At 46.8% G+C, this 12,629-nt stretch overlaps 1 protein-coding gene across 2 annotated transcripts in view; it reads right to left on the bottom strand.

Moving 5' to 3' along the window:
- Window positions 1-12,629, bottom strand: part of RASA3 (RAS p21 protein activator 3) — a 235,278-nt gene that overhangs the window by 38,348 nt on the left and 184,301 nt on the right. For both annotated transcript variants that reach the window (XM_077134966.1, XM_077134967.1), the window contains exons 8-12: window positions 9,252-9,328; window positions 5,060-5,164; window positions 3,125-3,281; window positions 2,140-2,288; window positions 1,031-1,145 (exon numbers count right to left, since the gene is read on the bottom strand). In XM_077134966.1, coding sequence (XP_076991081.1) covers window positions 1,031-1,145; window positions 2,140-2,288; window positions 3,125-3,281; window positions 5,060-5,164; window positions 9,252-9,328 — 603 coding nt within the window. The remainder of the gene's footprint in view (window positions 1-1,030; window positions 1,146-2,139; window positions 2,289-3,124; window positions 3,282-5,059; window positions 5,165-9,251; window positions 9,329-12,629) is intronic.

Genomic DNA, 12,629 nt, shown 5'->3' with positions numbered 1-12,629 from the left:
AGCTCCAAGTAGATAAATCCGCAGCACTGAAGCTCGTGAGGCCAGCACGGCTCTGAAATCCAGACCCAATACTCACAGGGCGACTGGTCAGACTTCCTACCTCATCCCCTCAGCTGAAAAGGAAGATGATAGCTGCAGCTACTTCACACAGCTGCTGGAAGGAGTAGTAACATAATGTACCCCAATAATTGGTAAGGCGTATGGTCTTGAGTCAGTATTAGATCAACAGTACTTTTTTGAAGATCACTTTGCATCATTTCACAGGAGATTAAGTTGCATAATGCTTTAATGGCATTTTTACTTCCAAATGTTGAAATGATTCTGCCCACAGACCAAACCAGGATGCTATTTTAAATTCTCACTCATTTGAAAAGAGCCTATTTTTTATGAAACTCTTCTGAGGGAAACGCTGCCTGACAAGGTATCACATTTCACAGGTTAGGTAAGGAAGCCCTGAATCATTTAGAAAGGAAATGTGTGGTTTAAATGTGTCAATCAATTTCCACCCTGGAAAAGGAACAATCACATTGTACCAGAGAGATAATGAAAAGGAGGAAAATTCTGGAATACACATGGAACTTTCTTGCCAAAAATGCTGTCCCTGCAGTGAGGCTTTTTTAAAAATAAGGTTGATATTAAAATTAAACTGGATACCTGTTTTATGTACTTTTTTCTCTGTGTGTCATCTTTTACCATAAAAACATTGGTTTCCAGATAGGATTGAATAAATGAGTATGACTGCTGAATCTTTATACTGATATTTCTTTTGGTCTCCAGTGTCTTGGAGCAGCTAGAATTAAAAATGGAAAAATGTGGAACTGTAACCGATACCAAACTTTAAAATCTGTCCTATAACTAACTTGTTAAAATATACTTGGGAACTTATTGGGTTTTTTCTTGTACATATGTTATATTTCACAATCTAAAAAAAAAAACAACAAAACCAGGGGCTTCCAGAGAAATCCTTGTCTCCTCAGCAGTGTCGCAGCAGCTGGGACTTGCAGCTGGGGTTTGCAGAGACTTGACTCACCTCCTCTATGATGGGTTTCAGGGTAACGTGGAGGTAATGCATTCCCGCCAGCTTCATCGTCTCATCGATGCACTTGGAAGTCAAAGAGTTTCCTCGGAAAATTGTATTTGGGTCTCTGGAAAACAGTTTTCCGGAACAAATCATCAGGGGATGATTTTCATCTCCTTATGTATTTTAAGGAAGGGGAGCCTCTTTTTAAACACCCTTTTAAGTGATGCAGGAATAAGTTCACCCTGATGAATCTGCTTTCAGATTTTGTTCAAGGAGGAGAAGAGCAGGCAAGATGCTTTGTAGTTGGGATTCCAAAATTGCTCCCTCCCTCTCTCTCTCTGCCTGTGGAATAAATCCACTGGTGCTTTCAATTCCGGGAGGGATACGATAAGCTTGATCTGTGCCAACTGCTCCCTTTGTGAAGCTTGTTTTTGCAATGAATTATTAATTCTAAGCACCCAAACCTCTGGACAATATAAAGGGCCTGGCAGCGAAGCAAACCAGGTTGATCTTCACCCTACAGAACTAGTGGGAACGTTTTGAGTCTGTTTACTCTTTCCCGAGGGGGGACTCTTTCTGCAGAACATACAGTGAAGGCGTCTTGAGGGAAGCAAGCTGCAACCCTTAACTCCATTTTTTCAGGGCTCTTAAAATCTAAACCTGAAGTGGCCTCAAGGTGGGCTCTAAAAAGCCATTAGGAATTGAGTCCTTTCTCTAAAGCAAGCAGTGCATACGTTCACCCGCTTCTTTGCACACTTGCCTTGGGATTTTGTAAAGAAAAGATGACTTTTCAAAAAAAAATCATTGAGCATGTCTCTGAAAGCAAAATCCGAATTTCTGCTATTTCTTGGGGAGCCTGGTGAGACTTCAAGTTCTCCACTACCCTGCCATTCAAAGTGTTTGACGGTGACTTCTACTTTCATCCAAGTACCCACACCTTCTCCAGCCTCAGTTTCCCACCCGCGGACGGGCAGTAACTTTAGATTTCCCCGACTCACATGAGGCTGGCCTGTTGGGATAGACTGGGTGTCCCCGCAGGGGGCCGGGGAGGGCAGGGGCAGGAGAGGGGCGCGGCGGGGGGCAGGGGAGGGGAAGCAGGGCCAGCGCTGGGCACTCACTGTGTCCTTCTCACTTCGGCGTTGGCGATGGCGCTCAGGAAAGGCACGATCTTGCCGTAGTGGAGGAAGAGACGCACCAGTGGGATGGCTGCCTCCTGCTTCTCCCGACAGACTTCGCCCAAAATGTGGGCCGCAGACGCAGACACGGGCTGAGCCAAGAGACAGCGAGAGTTTTTAAGGGGACCGAGCACCCAACCAGCCTGCGGCGCCTTCAGTTCTGCACGGGGGCAGCAAGCGGCCGCACCCCGGGGCAGAGGAGCCGCTCCCCCGTTCCCCGTGCACCCCCGTTTTCCCGTCACTAGGGGGCAGCAGTCTAAACGCGAAGCCTTCCACCAAAAATCTATCCTCGGACCAAGAGGCTTTTGGTGACACAGCAAGGCTGCCAAGGAAAGAAGGGGTGACTTGGTCTTTTCCCTTTTCCCTTCTGTGGCAGAGAATGTGGCATCCTTTCCAACCACACAGCTTTTCATTAAGACAGAAAAGCATGTGTTTGGTGAAAAAACACTTTTCTTTTACAGCCTCCAATTCGTAAACATCCTTTAAGCTGCTCCCTCGTGGGGGCACCCGCACAAGGGAGGATGGGCAAGTTCTGCCCCTTCTCTCATCAATCCCCCAAATTCAAACAGAATCAGGGCCCCCGAGCAGAAGAAAGCATGACATCTGGCTGGTAGTCAAACCTAAAAATTAGGACGCTGGACACCCTGCTGGTGGGTTCTCGCGACGGTTATAGCTGCAGAAGAGTTGGGTGTGTCCCCCACCTTGCAACCAGCAAAAGGAGATAAAGATCTTTCTCAGCAGGCAGGGCCCAAAAACAAGCCAGGAGGAGACCTGAGGCTGCCGTAAGACTCACAAATAAGGAAAGGAAGCAGCTGAGGGGAGCGAGACCAGCCAGGCAGGGCGACGCCCGCCCTTGCCCCGAGAGATATTTGTGACAGTTTCACAGAGGTCCTGGGTAGCAAAGCCAAAAGAGGCATCAGCAAGCTACCTCCACATCTGCAGACTTTAATAGGAGGTCCCGGAGAGGACTGTAATAATCAGATGAGAAAACATGGTCTTCTGTATAAACCACGTTCAGCCTTAAGGAACCCAGATCGTCCGGTTTCAGGCTCTTACTGCCGTTATCTCTTGGTTGGAGGAAGTACCTGGAAAGGACACACAGGAAAAAGCCACAGTCAGGCGGTGGCACCTCTGAAGGAGCCACACCCAGTGCCCTGCTCCACGGCCGCCGGTCGCCCCTGCATTCAGCTGTGTGTGTGGCAGGGGCCTGGACCGGGCGACAAGGCAGGGGCGAGGGCATTTCTGCAGGTGGCCCCTCCTGGAAGCTCTGTGCAGCCCGGGGAGGTCTGCCATCGGGGCTGCTTATTAAGAGCCCCACACTTGGAAGTTAAGGGAGGAAAGTAAGAAAGCATGAAAGAAATGAGAAGGATGAGAAAGGGGAGAAAATGGAAACGAAAAAGTGTCTGAATGCATGTGTGTGCATGAATACACATATAAATAATGAGAGTCGGTATGCAGTGAAGTAATTCACCTGTGAAGATGAACCTTGACAGTGGGCTAGAAATAAGCAGAATAAAACTGTCATTGTTTTGATAGAAGTGTAGCTTTCAGTGCTAGGGGGAATGAAGCATGTGTTGGTGAGGGGCAGTTAGACCATCTGAGGGTTACGTGGCACTGGTAGGGATGTTTTCTGACTTTTCTGTCTACTCTTCTCTCTTTTGTCCTACCTCATACAATCCAGGAGCCACATTTGCTCTAATTTTTATTGGCCAGGCAGTTTAAAGATTTTATAGGGGTAGAACTCATCTCCGAGGCACTTAACCACCCATGGAGTATTTGGTGAGGATTTCAATGGTCCACAAGGCAAACCTCATAGGCTTGGTCACCAGGGCTGAAGCGTTGCTTAAGAAGAAGCAATGCCTTCAAGTAGAAGCCTGAATCTAATTATGTGAGCCTGTTCTCGTTGCTGTCTTCATGGAATTAAAATATGCATGTCCCATAATTTCCTACTGACGGAAAACTCGACCATCAAACATGCTACAAAAAGTTAAACAGAACACGGATGGTTTTGATGTTCACGCCTTCTGATGTGTAATGCGGCACGCCAGTTCGCCTTCTCCTACTGCACTGCCATCTGCAAAAGGAAATGTTTGAAGTAAGAGAGCCAGAGGCCAGGGTGAGAAGTGCCTGAGACGTCACCCTGATAATATTCATTAAGATATCATTTGACTTATAGGCTGATCGCAACATAAAGGAAAGGAAGCGTCCTACACCAAAATGCAAAGTACCTTAGCACAAGCAAGAAATAAAGACACAGGAAAGTGGTCAGACTTCAGCCATTTGGGATACTCAAATGAGTAATGATGCAGAGGTGAGACACCACCACATTTGAGATAGGGGGATTTTCCTAAAATACCCCACGCTCTTTCACACTCTCCTTAACCCCGTGCGTTTCTGATGACCTTCAGTGGCTGTCACGCAGTGAAGATCACAAACATTTATTGTGGGGTGGAAGCTTTATGCACTGAAGTGTCAGCTTTTTGCCCCTCCGATAATCAGCCCCCAAATGCTGTTTTCAAAGTTTTAAGATCTGACTTTTATTTCCCCTTTCAGGCTCTGAGCCAACACTTCTCATAGCTGTCAGCATGATCACCTGTAGTGCAGCTCTCCTCATCGATTCCTTCTCACCTGCTATAAAAGCATAAACTGGATCACCCACGCTACAGCTGGTTAGAACTATGTGCAAAATAAAAGTAGATGGGCACTGGGCAAGAAGCTGAAGGGTTCAGGACAAACATCTTGTGCCATTTCATTTTGGTCACAAAATGAGGCCTTTTTTGCTTCCTTTTGATTTCTCAACTCTGTCCCGCAGAGGTGAGGCCACTGGCTAGCTGGGCTCTGGCTGGGCACGCGGTTACTCTACCAGGCTTCGTAGGAGCTGGACTGTCGTAGGACTTTCAATGGAATCCTCAGTTCTCCCAGAAACTCGTCACCAAATTTCAAGTTACTGGCATTCCAGAGGTCAACTCTGAAAAACAACAATCAAGAATACAAATTTCACTAATGAAAAGGACAGCCTGGGCAGGAAGAGAGATGCTTGACAGTTCTGGACTCCCCCCACCTCCCCGTCCCTTCCCTTTTCCTCCAGGGGGCTTGGAGCATGACTGAGCCGCGCTCTGCAAAGCCCTCCTTGATGGGGAGCCTGTTTAGGACACAAAGTCCAACAAGGATTACGACTTTGAAATAAAGATGGGCATTTTCTGGGGGGTATGTTGGGGCCAGGACGGTCTCCTGGGATTCAGCCTTCTCCTCCTCCTTGTCACAGGAGGTTAACTGTTGGGTATTGAAGGGTGAGACTGAATGCGAAGTCGCTGTGCTGACTCCTTCACTTCAGCCCTGCCCATGGTCTCCATTATCCCAAGAATAGGTCTAAGCGAAGGAGCAATCTATTTACTCCTCAAGGCAGAAGAGCTCCTTAGGAAGATGTATCTTCATGATATAAGTTGGAGCTCCTTGCAGGCTGTGTCTTTTAGAGCTCAGGCCTGAGCAAGTAGCAGGGTGACTTTGAATGTGGGGGGGCTTGATAAAATGCGAACGAATGAATGAAGTCTAATTCTCCCCAGCATTACTCCTTAGTGGATGAGCTCAGTAAAGAATGGTGCAATGTGAAAAGACATGGAAATGCCTCAGTTGATGAGGCTGACTGACTTGAAAACCAGGGTGCCCACCACTTCCCATCTGCATGAAAGTACATCTAGAAAGGAAAAAATACAAAAGCAAAGACAAAAACCACCAGGTGGCTTTGAATGCATCTTCTCCACCCTAACTTAGACCTGAACGCCCACCGATCACCTCCTACCTATCTGCCCGAACTGTAAAGGGAAAAGGCCTAAGTACTCTCAACAGAGAAAAGGGGAGAGAGAGTGGCTGGGGCACAAACAGCACAATCCTGTTTGTGTCACAAGCTTTGTGAAAAGCCCATGTTCATTTCTTCTAAAACAGGAGAGATTGCTCACTAATCCTTCTTTCTCAGATGGCGTTCCCCAGTGTTTCCCACTAGATTATTATTATTTATTTTTTTTTGCATGGGCAGGCACCAGGAATCGAACCCGGGTCCCCAGCATGGCAGGAGAGATCTCTGCCTGCTGAGTCACCGTGGCCCACCCTTTCCATTAGATTCTGAAGCTCTGATAATCATATCGGACTGCAGGCAGATAGCCTGATGATGTTACCCGGTGCTGGCAAATTAACAGGTTTTACATTCTACAGTCAACAGCTTATCCAATCATTCACGACACATTGCAGAGCATCTAATATAAAGGGTTTTAACCACAAATTGGCAGATAGGGGAAATTAATATGGGAGGGGAAAATTTTAGAAAATTGTACCCCAGGCATTCTGTTATTCTCGCAAACGAAAATGAGAGCAGTCAACATTCAGCAGCACATAAAGGATGCCATCAGAGGGGACAGATTTGGAAGACAGGGAAGGTGGTATGGGTGGATGACAAAAGGAATCAGTGTCCCACAGTAGATTATTTTTAGGATAAACAAAACAGAATTTTTAATCTGCCAATTGACAACTTAGCAATATGACAAACAAGTTGCCAGGCAGTTTTTTCTTTCTTCTTAACAAGAGAAACATATAAAACATTTTTGTTTGTATGCTCTTAAAACAAGAAGAAGAAAAAACAACTTAGCACTTCCAAGTCCAGTTTTTTTTCTAAAGCTTCTCTCTTTTAACAAGAAAAATGGAGAAGCTGCATGTCAGAAGAGCAACTGGTAAAAAAAGGCAATTTTTAAACAAGTACTTGTCAGTTTGTACCAATTTCTCCCAAATGAGGGAGAAATTCTTAGCATTCTCAGATGCTCAAACTTTGGGGTCACTTTGCCTCTGGTTTAGTGTTTTGAAGGGCTGGAAACGGAGCTGTAAACTAACTGAATGCATTTTAAAATCTGGGCTCAAACCAAGTTGTCTGCAGAGGAGATAGCTGCAATCCCTCAGGACTTGATGCAGAGAGAAAAAGATGTGGAAACAAAACCCTTCTGTCTTGCATGCTGGGAAGAGGAAGTGTCTGGGGGGAGGGCAAAGCCCCTGGGAGAACATTTTGTGCTATCTCAGAGCAGCCCTCAGCAAGCTCTCTTTCACCGTCACAGCCAGGCTGGCTCTGCCACATCTGGCCCAGAAGACTCTCCACGCAACTTCCTCTGCTTGGAAGTTATGAGGGGTTAATCTGAGAAACAACAGAGCGACCCCTCCACCCCCCACCCTCACCACCTATGGTATTTCCAATGGAACCTCAAACTTAGAACTCATAACTTCTATGTGGTGGTTGCAGCCACGTGGAATAACCATAACACCATTTATTTCTACTTTCGGTCTCTCCCATCACAACTTAAGCTTTCTGGGGGCAGGGACGCTGACTCCCTGCACTGAGGATGCTGCTGGCACCCACAGGCGTGCCAATATCTGCCAGATGAAGAGGAGAACGCCCCATGGGGCACTCTGCAGGACCATGGCGAGGGAAGGGCCATTCCTGTTCTCCCAAACCAAATGAAAAGAATGTCTTAAAAGCATGTCTCTGGGGCTGGCCATGGTGGCTCAGCAGGCCGAATTCTCGCCTGCCATGCTGGAGACCCGGGCTTGATTCCCAGCACCTGCCCATGCAAAAAATAAAATAATAGTAATAAAAGAAAAGCATGCCTCTGTACACGGGCAAGAGGCATTAAACCCAGGCTTTGGGGGTTAGAGGTGGGGAGAGGGGAAGGTGACCAAGAAAGAAATCACATGAGCAATTTTTTTTTTTTTGACACGGGCAATATTTTTTTATTCCTCTTTTCTCTCTGCACAATTTGGAAAGTTTCTAAGGAGTCTGTACCTGCCTCTTTGTAATAGATAGGAGGCACTGAGCAGATACATCTGAACAGGAAAGCTGGTACAGAAAAAATGGACTACAATCAACAAAACAAAAGGGAACCCAGCTTTTTTTTATCAAGAAGAAGGGATATTAACTTAGGTGCATAAAATGGATATTCTTATGAGATAGCCTTTTAGACTTCTGAGTACATGGGACTGTGGAGGCCTTTTGGAAATAAAGATGCGTGCTTGTGTTTCATTCGGTGTTCTTTCCGAATTTTGGACATGAGAACATCTTCTTATTTAAGCTACCAAATACCGCTGCTAAACCACAGGCGATGTATTATTCTCCTTCGTTTCCTATGGACGTTATTAGGATGCAAAGGAAGGAAAATTACGGAAGCAAGTCAGCCATAGGTGAGTGTTCAACAAAGACCTGGTTTCTATGACAACATACTTGAACAGAACAAGGGGAGATAAATATAGGATCCATGAACAAGATCATTCTACAAGCAACAGTGCTCAGCATTTTCCATAGGACAGGAACACATCAGAGAAGGAGGCCTGGTCTAAGGAGGACAGTTGAGCCTCGGTGATTCCACAGGCAAGCTTAGGTGCCATTAGGAGCAGGGTGTTGAGTGGGTGCTCCCAATACCCTCTTCCTCCAGTGCCGCTCACTCCAGGGCAAAGACTGGCAGGCATCAGGGGATTCCCTGAATCCAGGGGCTAGCAGCCACTGACCAAGGATGATGGGAAGAAAGTCCTGGAGTATTTTCCAGAGTTGATGCTGGTGGGATTTTAAGCCACGATCTTTCAGGCTGACAAGAACAGGTTCTGAAAACTGAGGGCATTGGCACGAGGGTGCCAAAAGCAGCCGATGACCATAGTCACTCAGCTTAGCTATGCCATCCAGGCGTGGACCGCAAACATTTTTAGGGGAGGGAATATCACAGACATTGAGTAACATAAATCTTTCGACCTTGCCTCTCAGAAGCTGTGGCAAAGTTAACTATAATAACAATTCGGCCCATACGGTGAGCAAATAACGGTTTGATCTATTACCCAAATATCTGTGAATTTTATTTTGAAGGCTCTTATTTCAACTACAACTTCTAACAACCTAGGACCAAAATTACCAAGAAAGCTGAAATTCATTCCTATACATCCCCCTATTAATTAAAAAAATGAATAAGCAGAAGAGGTAATGTCAAACCAAAAGTGTCAAGTAGAAAACACCAGACATTGACTTTTTCACTTACCTAATTTCAAGTTTGTCAACATCCTCCTCCTCAAAGTCAAAGTGGGATTTTCTGCTGTAGCTACAAGGTCTGGTCACCTGATGTCATAAATGGGGGGAAAATCCCATTAAACCATGACCCCTGATAATCATCATAACAACAAAGATAAGGATGGCCAGTAATTCTCAAACACTTTGCGAGGAAAGAGTTACTCTACGTGTAACTGCTGAGAACAACTCCTGGAGCCAGTGCTCCAACCCGTCACCACCATGCTGTTTTCAATGGCTCTCTTCAACTCTCCAGAAGAGACAAGCTCAAACTACTTGCTTCTGCAGCTTCAGATCCCTGATTTCCTGGAAGTCTGGGTGTCGAGGGGACCCTCGTGCTAGGCGCTTTCTACCCCTTGCCCCTTGGACCCTCACACCACCCACGGAGTGAGGAGGCACCCCTCGTTCTGCAGAAGGGCACTTCCTGAGGCTCAGCAGCTACCCGAGGTCACTCAGTCCCAGTGGGAAGCTGAGGCGGATTTCTCCACCTGCCCCATGCCAGCAAGTGCCCTCCAAGCGTCTGTGAGCCTACGAGGTGCCAGGAAGTGGGAGCGGAAGGCAAAGAGGGTGCAATCTTCACCCTCAAGGAGTTCCCACTCTGGTGCCTCCCTCACTGGCAAGCAGCCCTGGGGTGCTGGTTACTCAATATCTGCTCTTGATAAATCTCCCTGTGCCTTGCAAACCCTGATATTTCTGCAAGGACACTTCAAAGCAGAGAGTGCTCTTGGGGGCTGGAGGAAGGGGGGAGAGGTAGCCCCCCCCCGTGCTCCTATGTGGGAACACAGGAAGCTGCTGAACCATCTCATTAGAAGAATCAGTTGCTTGTGTCAGGCTGACAGAAGAAACCAGCATTTCTGAGGTTTCCTTTTTTATCAATACGACGTGGAAGGTACAAGCACCCCACCCATGAAATCACCACAACTCAAGAAAACAGAATGAAATACTGACATCACTGACCAAAACTGGCCGAAATTACAGCATCTCAATTTCCTTTCCGAGCAAAATCTGGAAATTTTGCACCCAGGTATTATTTTCACACTGAGGGGAGGGGGACTGCGTATCAGTGTAGCTGGGGTTAGAAAAAAGAAAGAAAACATCAAAACACTGTTATTTTTCCTCTTGGTATTTTAGGGATCGTGAATAAATTATATAAGAAAAAGAACAAAGGTGCTAGATTCTAGGTGCACGGGCTGGGGTGCACTCGAAATGCATTTCCTTCCGAGCCAGGGTCACCGGACAGCACAGTGGAGGATTTGTCCTTGCTTGCAAAAGAATAAAAATACATCCAACTGCTAGGCTCTTAGAAATGACATGCGTTATTCTGACGCATCCTGGTTTGAACGACATGTAAACCATATACTAAATTAGAGCCTTCCCTGCCCCCCAAGGAATCAGGTGGCAGTTAATGCTAGTTTAGAAGCTTTCGGCATAGAGTTCTAACCCAGAATTTGACACGAGGTCATTCTGTGATCTCGCCTGAATTACTTAACCTCTGAGCTTTAATTTTCGGATGTGTAAATTAGAGGTAAATGCTAACAGGGCGCTGGGGGTGGGCGCGGGGGCGTGGGTTTGAGGGCGCGCCACGTAGGCGCTCCGACCACAAGCTTGGCCCGGCTGCGCCCACATGCCACCCAGCTGCCCCTGGCTCATGACATGGCGCCACCACCCATCGCCTACTCTGGGTGGAAATGCAGGACCGTCCTGCCTCTCCTCCACTGCATCAGAAGCCCTAGCTATTCCCCACCCCCCACCCCCCCAAACAGTTCTGGAATCTGGCTTCTGGTACAAGCTTCTCCAAGGCCCACCCGAGGCGTCCACACACATTCTGGCTTTGTTGCCCCTTTCCCACACCAGCCTCTCTCCTCCAAATGGCAGCTGGTGATCTTTTTAAAATCACTCATCGTGCTGCTTCCCTGCTTCAAGTTGCACCGCCCTCGGCACGCGGTCCCTGCACTTCTGCAGACTCGGCTGGTCTCTGTGACTTCAGGCCCCCACCCCGGCCGACTCCTCCTCACTCTGCCGGGACATTCTTCTCTCTCCTGACACCCTTTCTTTACTGGCAGCACCTCACAGTGTTCTCACAAGGGCATGCCTGCTTTCTATCTCTTTCCACACTGAGCTTCCATTTTATTCCTAGCATAGCACAGGCATATGGTGGGCACCTACCACATTTGCTGAATGAATGAAGATGGTGCTTATGGAATGTACTATAATTTTATTTGGGTATTTAAGGAGATTTTAGATAAAGTACAGTGTTATCCTGGGAAAGACATGGACTGGAGGTTATTTACTTCCTAGTGAAACTAAATGTCTATTTCCCCCTTGTTTCACTACTGGACCAGGCTGCCAGCCAGCCCCCATCCGCAGTTCGGAACCCACTTAGAAACCCTTAAGTGCTGTGTAACAGCTGAAGCTGAAATGAGATAAGGAGAGTCCAGTAAGAGATTCGTTGCTTCTAAGCAGGGGTTTGAGTTACTTTGGTCAAAGGACATAAACTCCAAACAGCAAGGTTTCTGAGCCCTGATTCCAAAGTTCTCTGGTCTCTGGGCAGGTTTGAAAGTGAAGCTTTTACTCTGGGGACCATAACCAGCAGTGACAACCAGCCGAGGGTGAGGCTTTCTCAGGCGTTGAACACATTGGTGATTCAGACCATTGCTTTTCAAAATCATTTGTGGGTTGTCATATTAGTTCGGTGGGTTGAAAGCAAAATTAAAAAAAAAGAGAGAGAGAGAGAAATAGGATACAAAATAGAAAAGAAGTGTATCCAAAGGTAGGTAAGAATCGTGTAACACTAGATAGAGGTACAAGAATGAACTGAGTCACAAAATATATTTCTACGTGCATGTATTAAAAACAAAAGTTTGGAGGCCACTGACCTAAACCGTTCTAGGACAAGGAGGGCTGTTGCTGCCTTAATCCACAGTCCATATTAAAAACTATTTTCTACTTTCTCTGATCAAGAGTTCATCCCTGCCTGTGGAGTGCCACAATGAATCACCCTGAGGCTAAGATGATACACCATTGGCCGCTTGTCTTATCTTGACTCTCTTAAGAAATATTTTCTTCCGTTGGCTATGAAATGAGAAGGTCTATGTAGGCCACCCGGGAAGACTTCCATCTGTGACAGCCAATGGGTCCTCGTCCTAGGTATCCAGGATCCTGCTCCAAGTCTCTCCACAGCTGTCCCAGCCCCATTCAAGGAACGTGCAAGCTCTGGGACACCTGGCATGAAAAAGGCCCAAATTCTCTGCACGGGAAATCCTTGGCTCTAACCTATGACTCCAACTTCATTTTCCAAATCTCCTCCCATTTTGACCCTGACCCCACTTTACATCCTAGATACCCAGTTTTC

The sequence above is a fragment of the Tamandua tetradactyla genome, chromosome 17 (assembly GCF_023851605.1).
Source record: "Tamandua tetradactyla isolate mTamTet1 chromosome 17, mTamTet1.pri, whole genome shotgun sequence".
In the NCBI taxonomy this organism is placed as follows: domain Eukaryota; kingdom Metazoa; phylum Chordata; class Mammalia; order Pilosa; family Myrmecophagidae; genus Tamandua; species Tamandua tetradactyla.
This window is presented reverse-complemented; position numbering and strand designations above follow the sequence as displayed.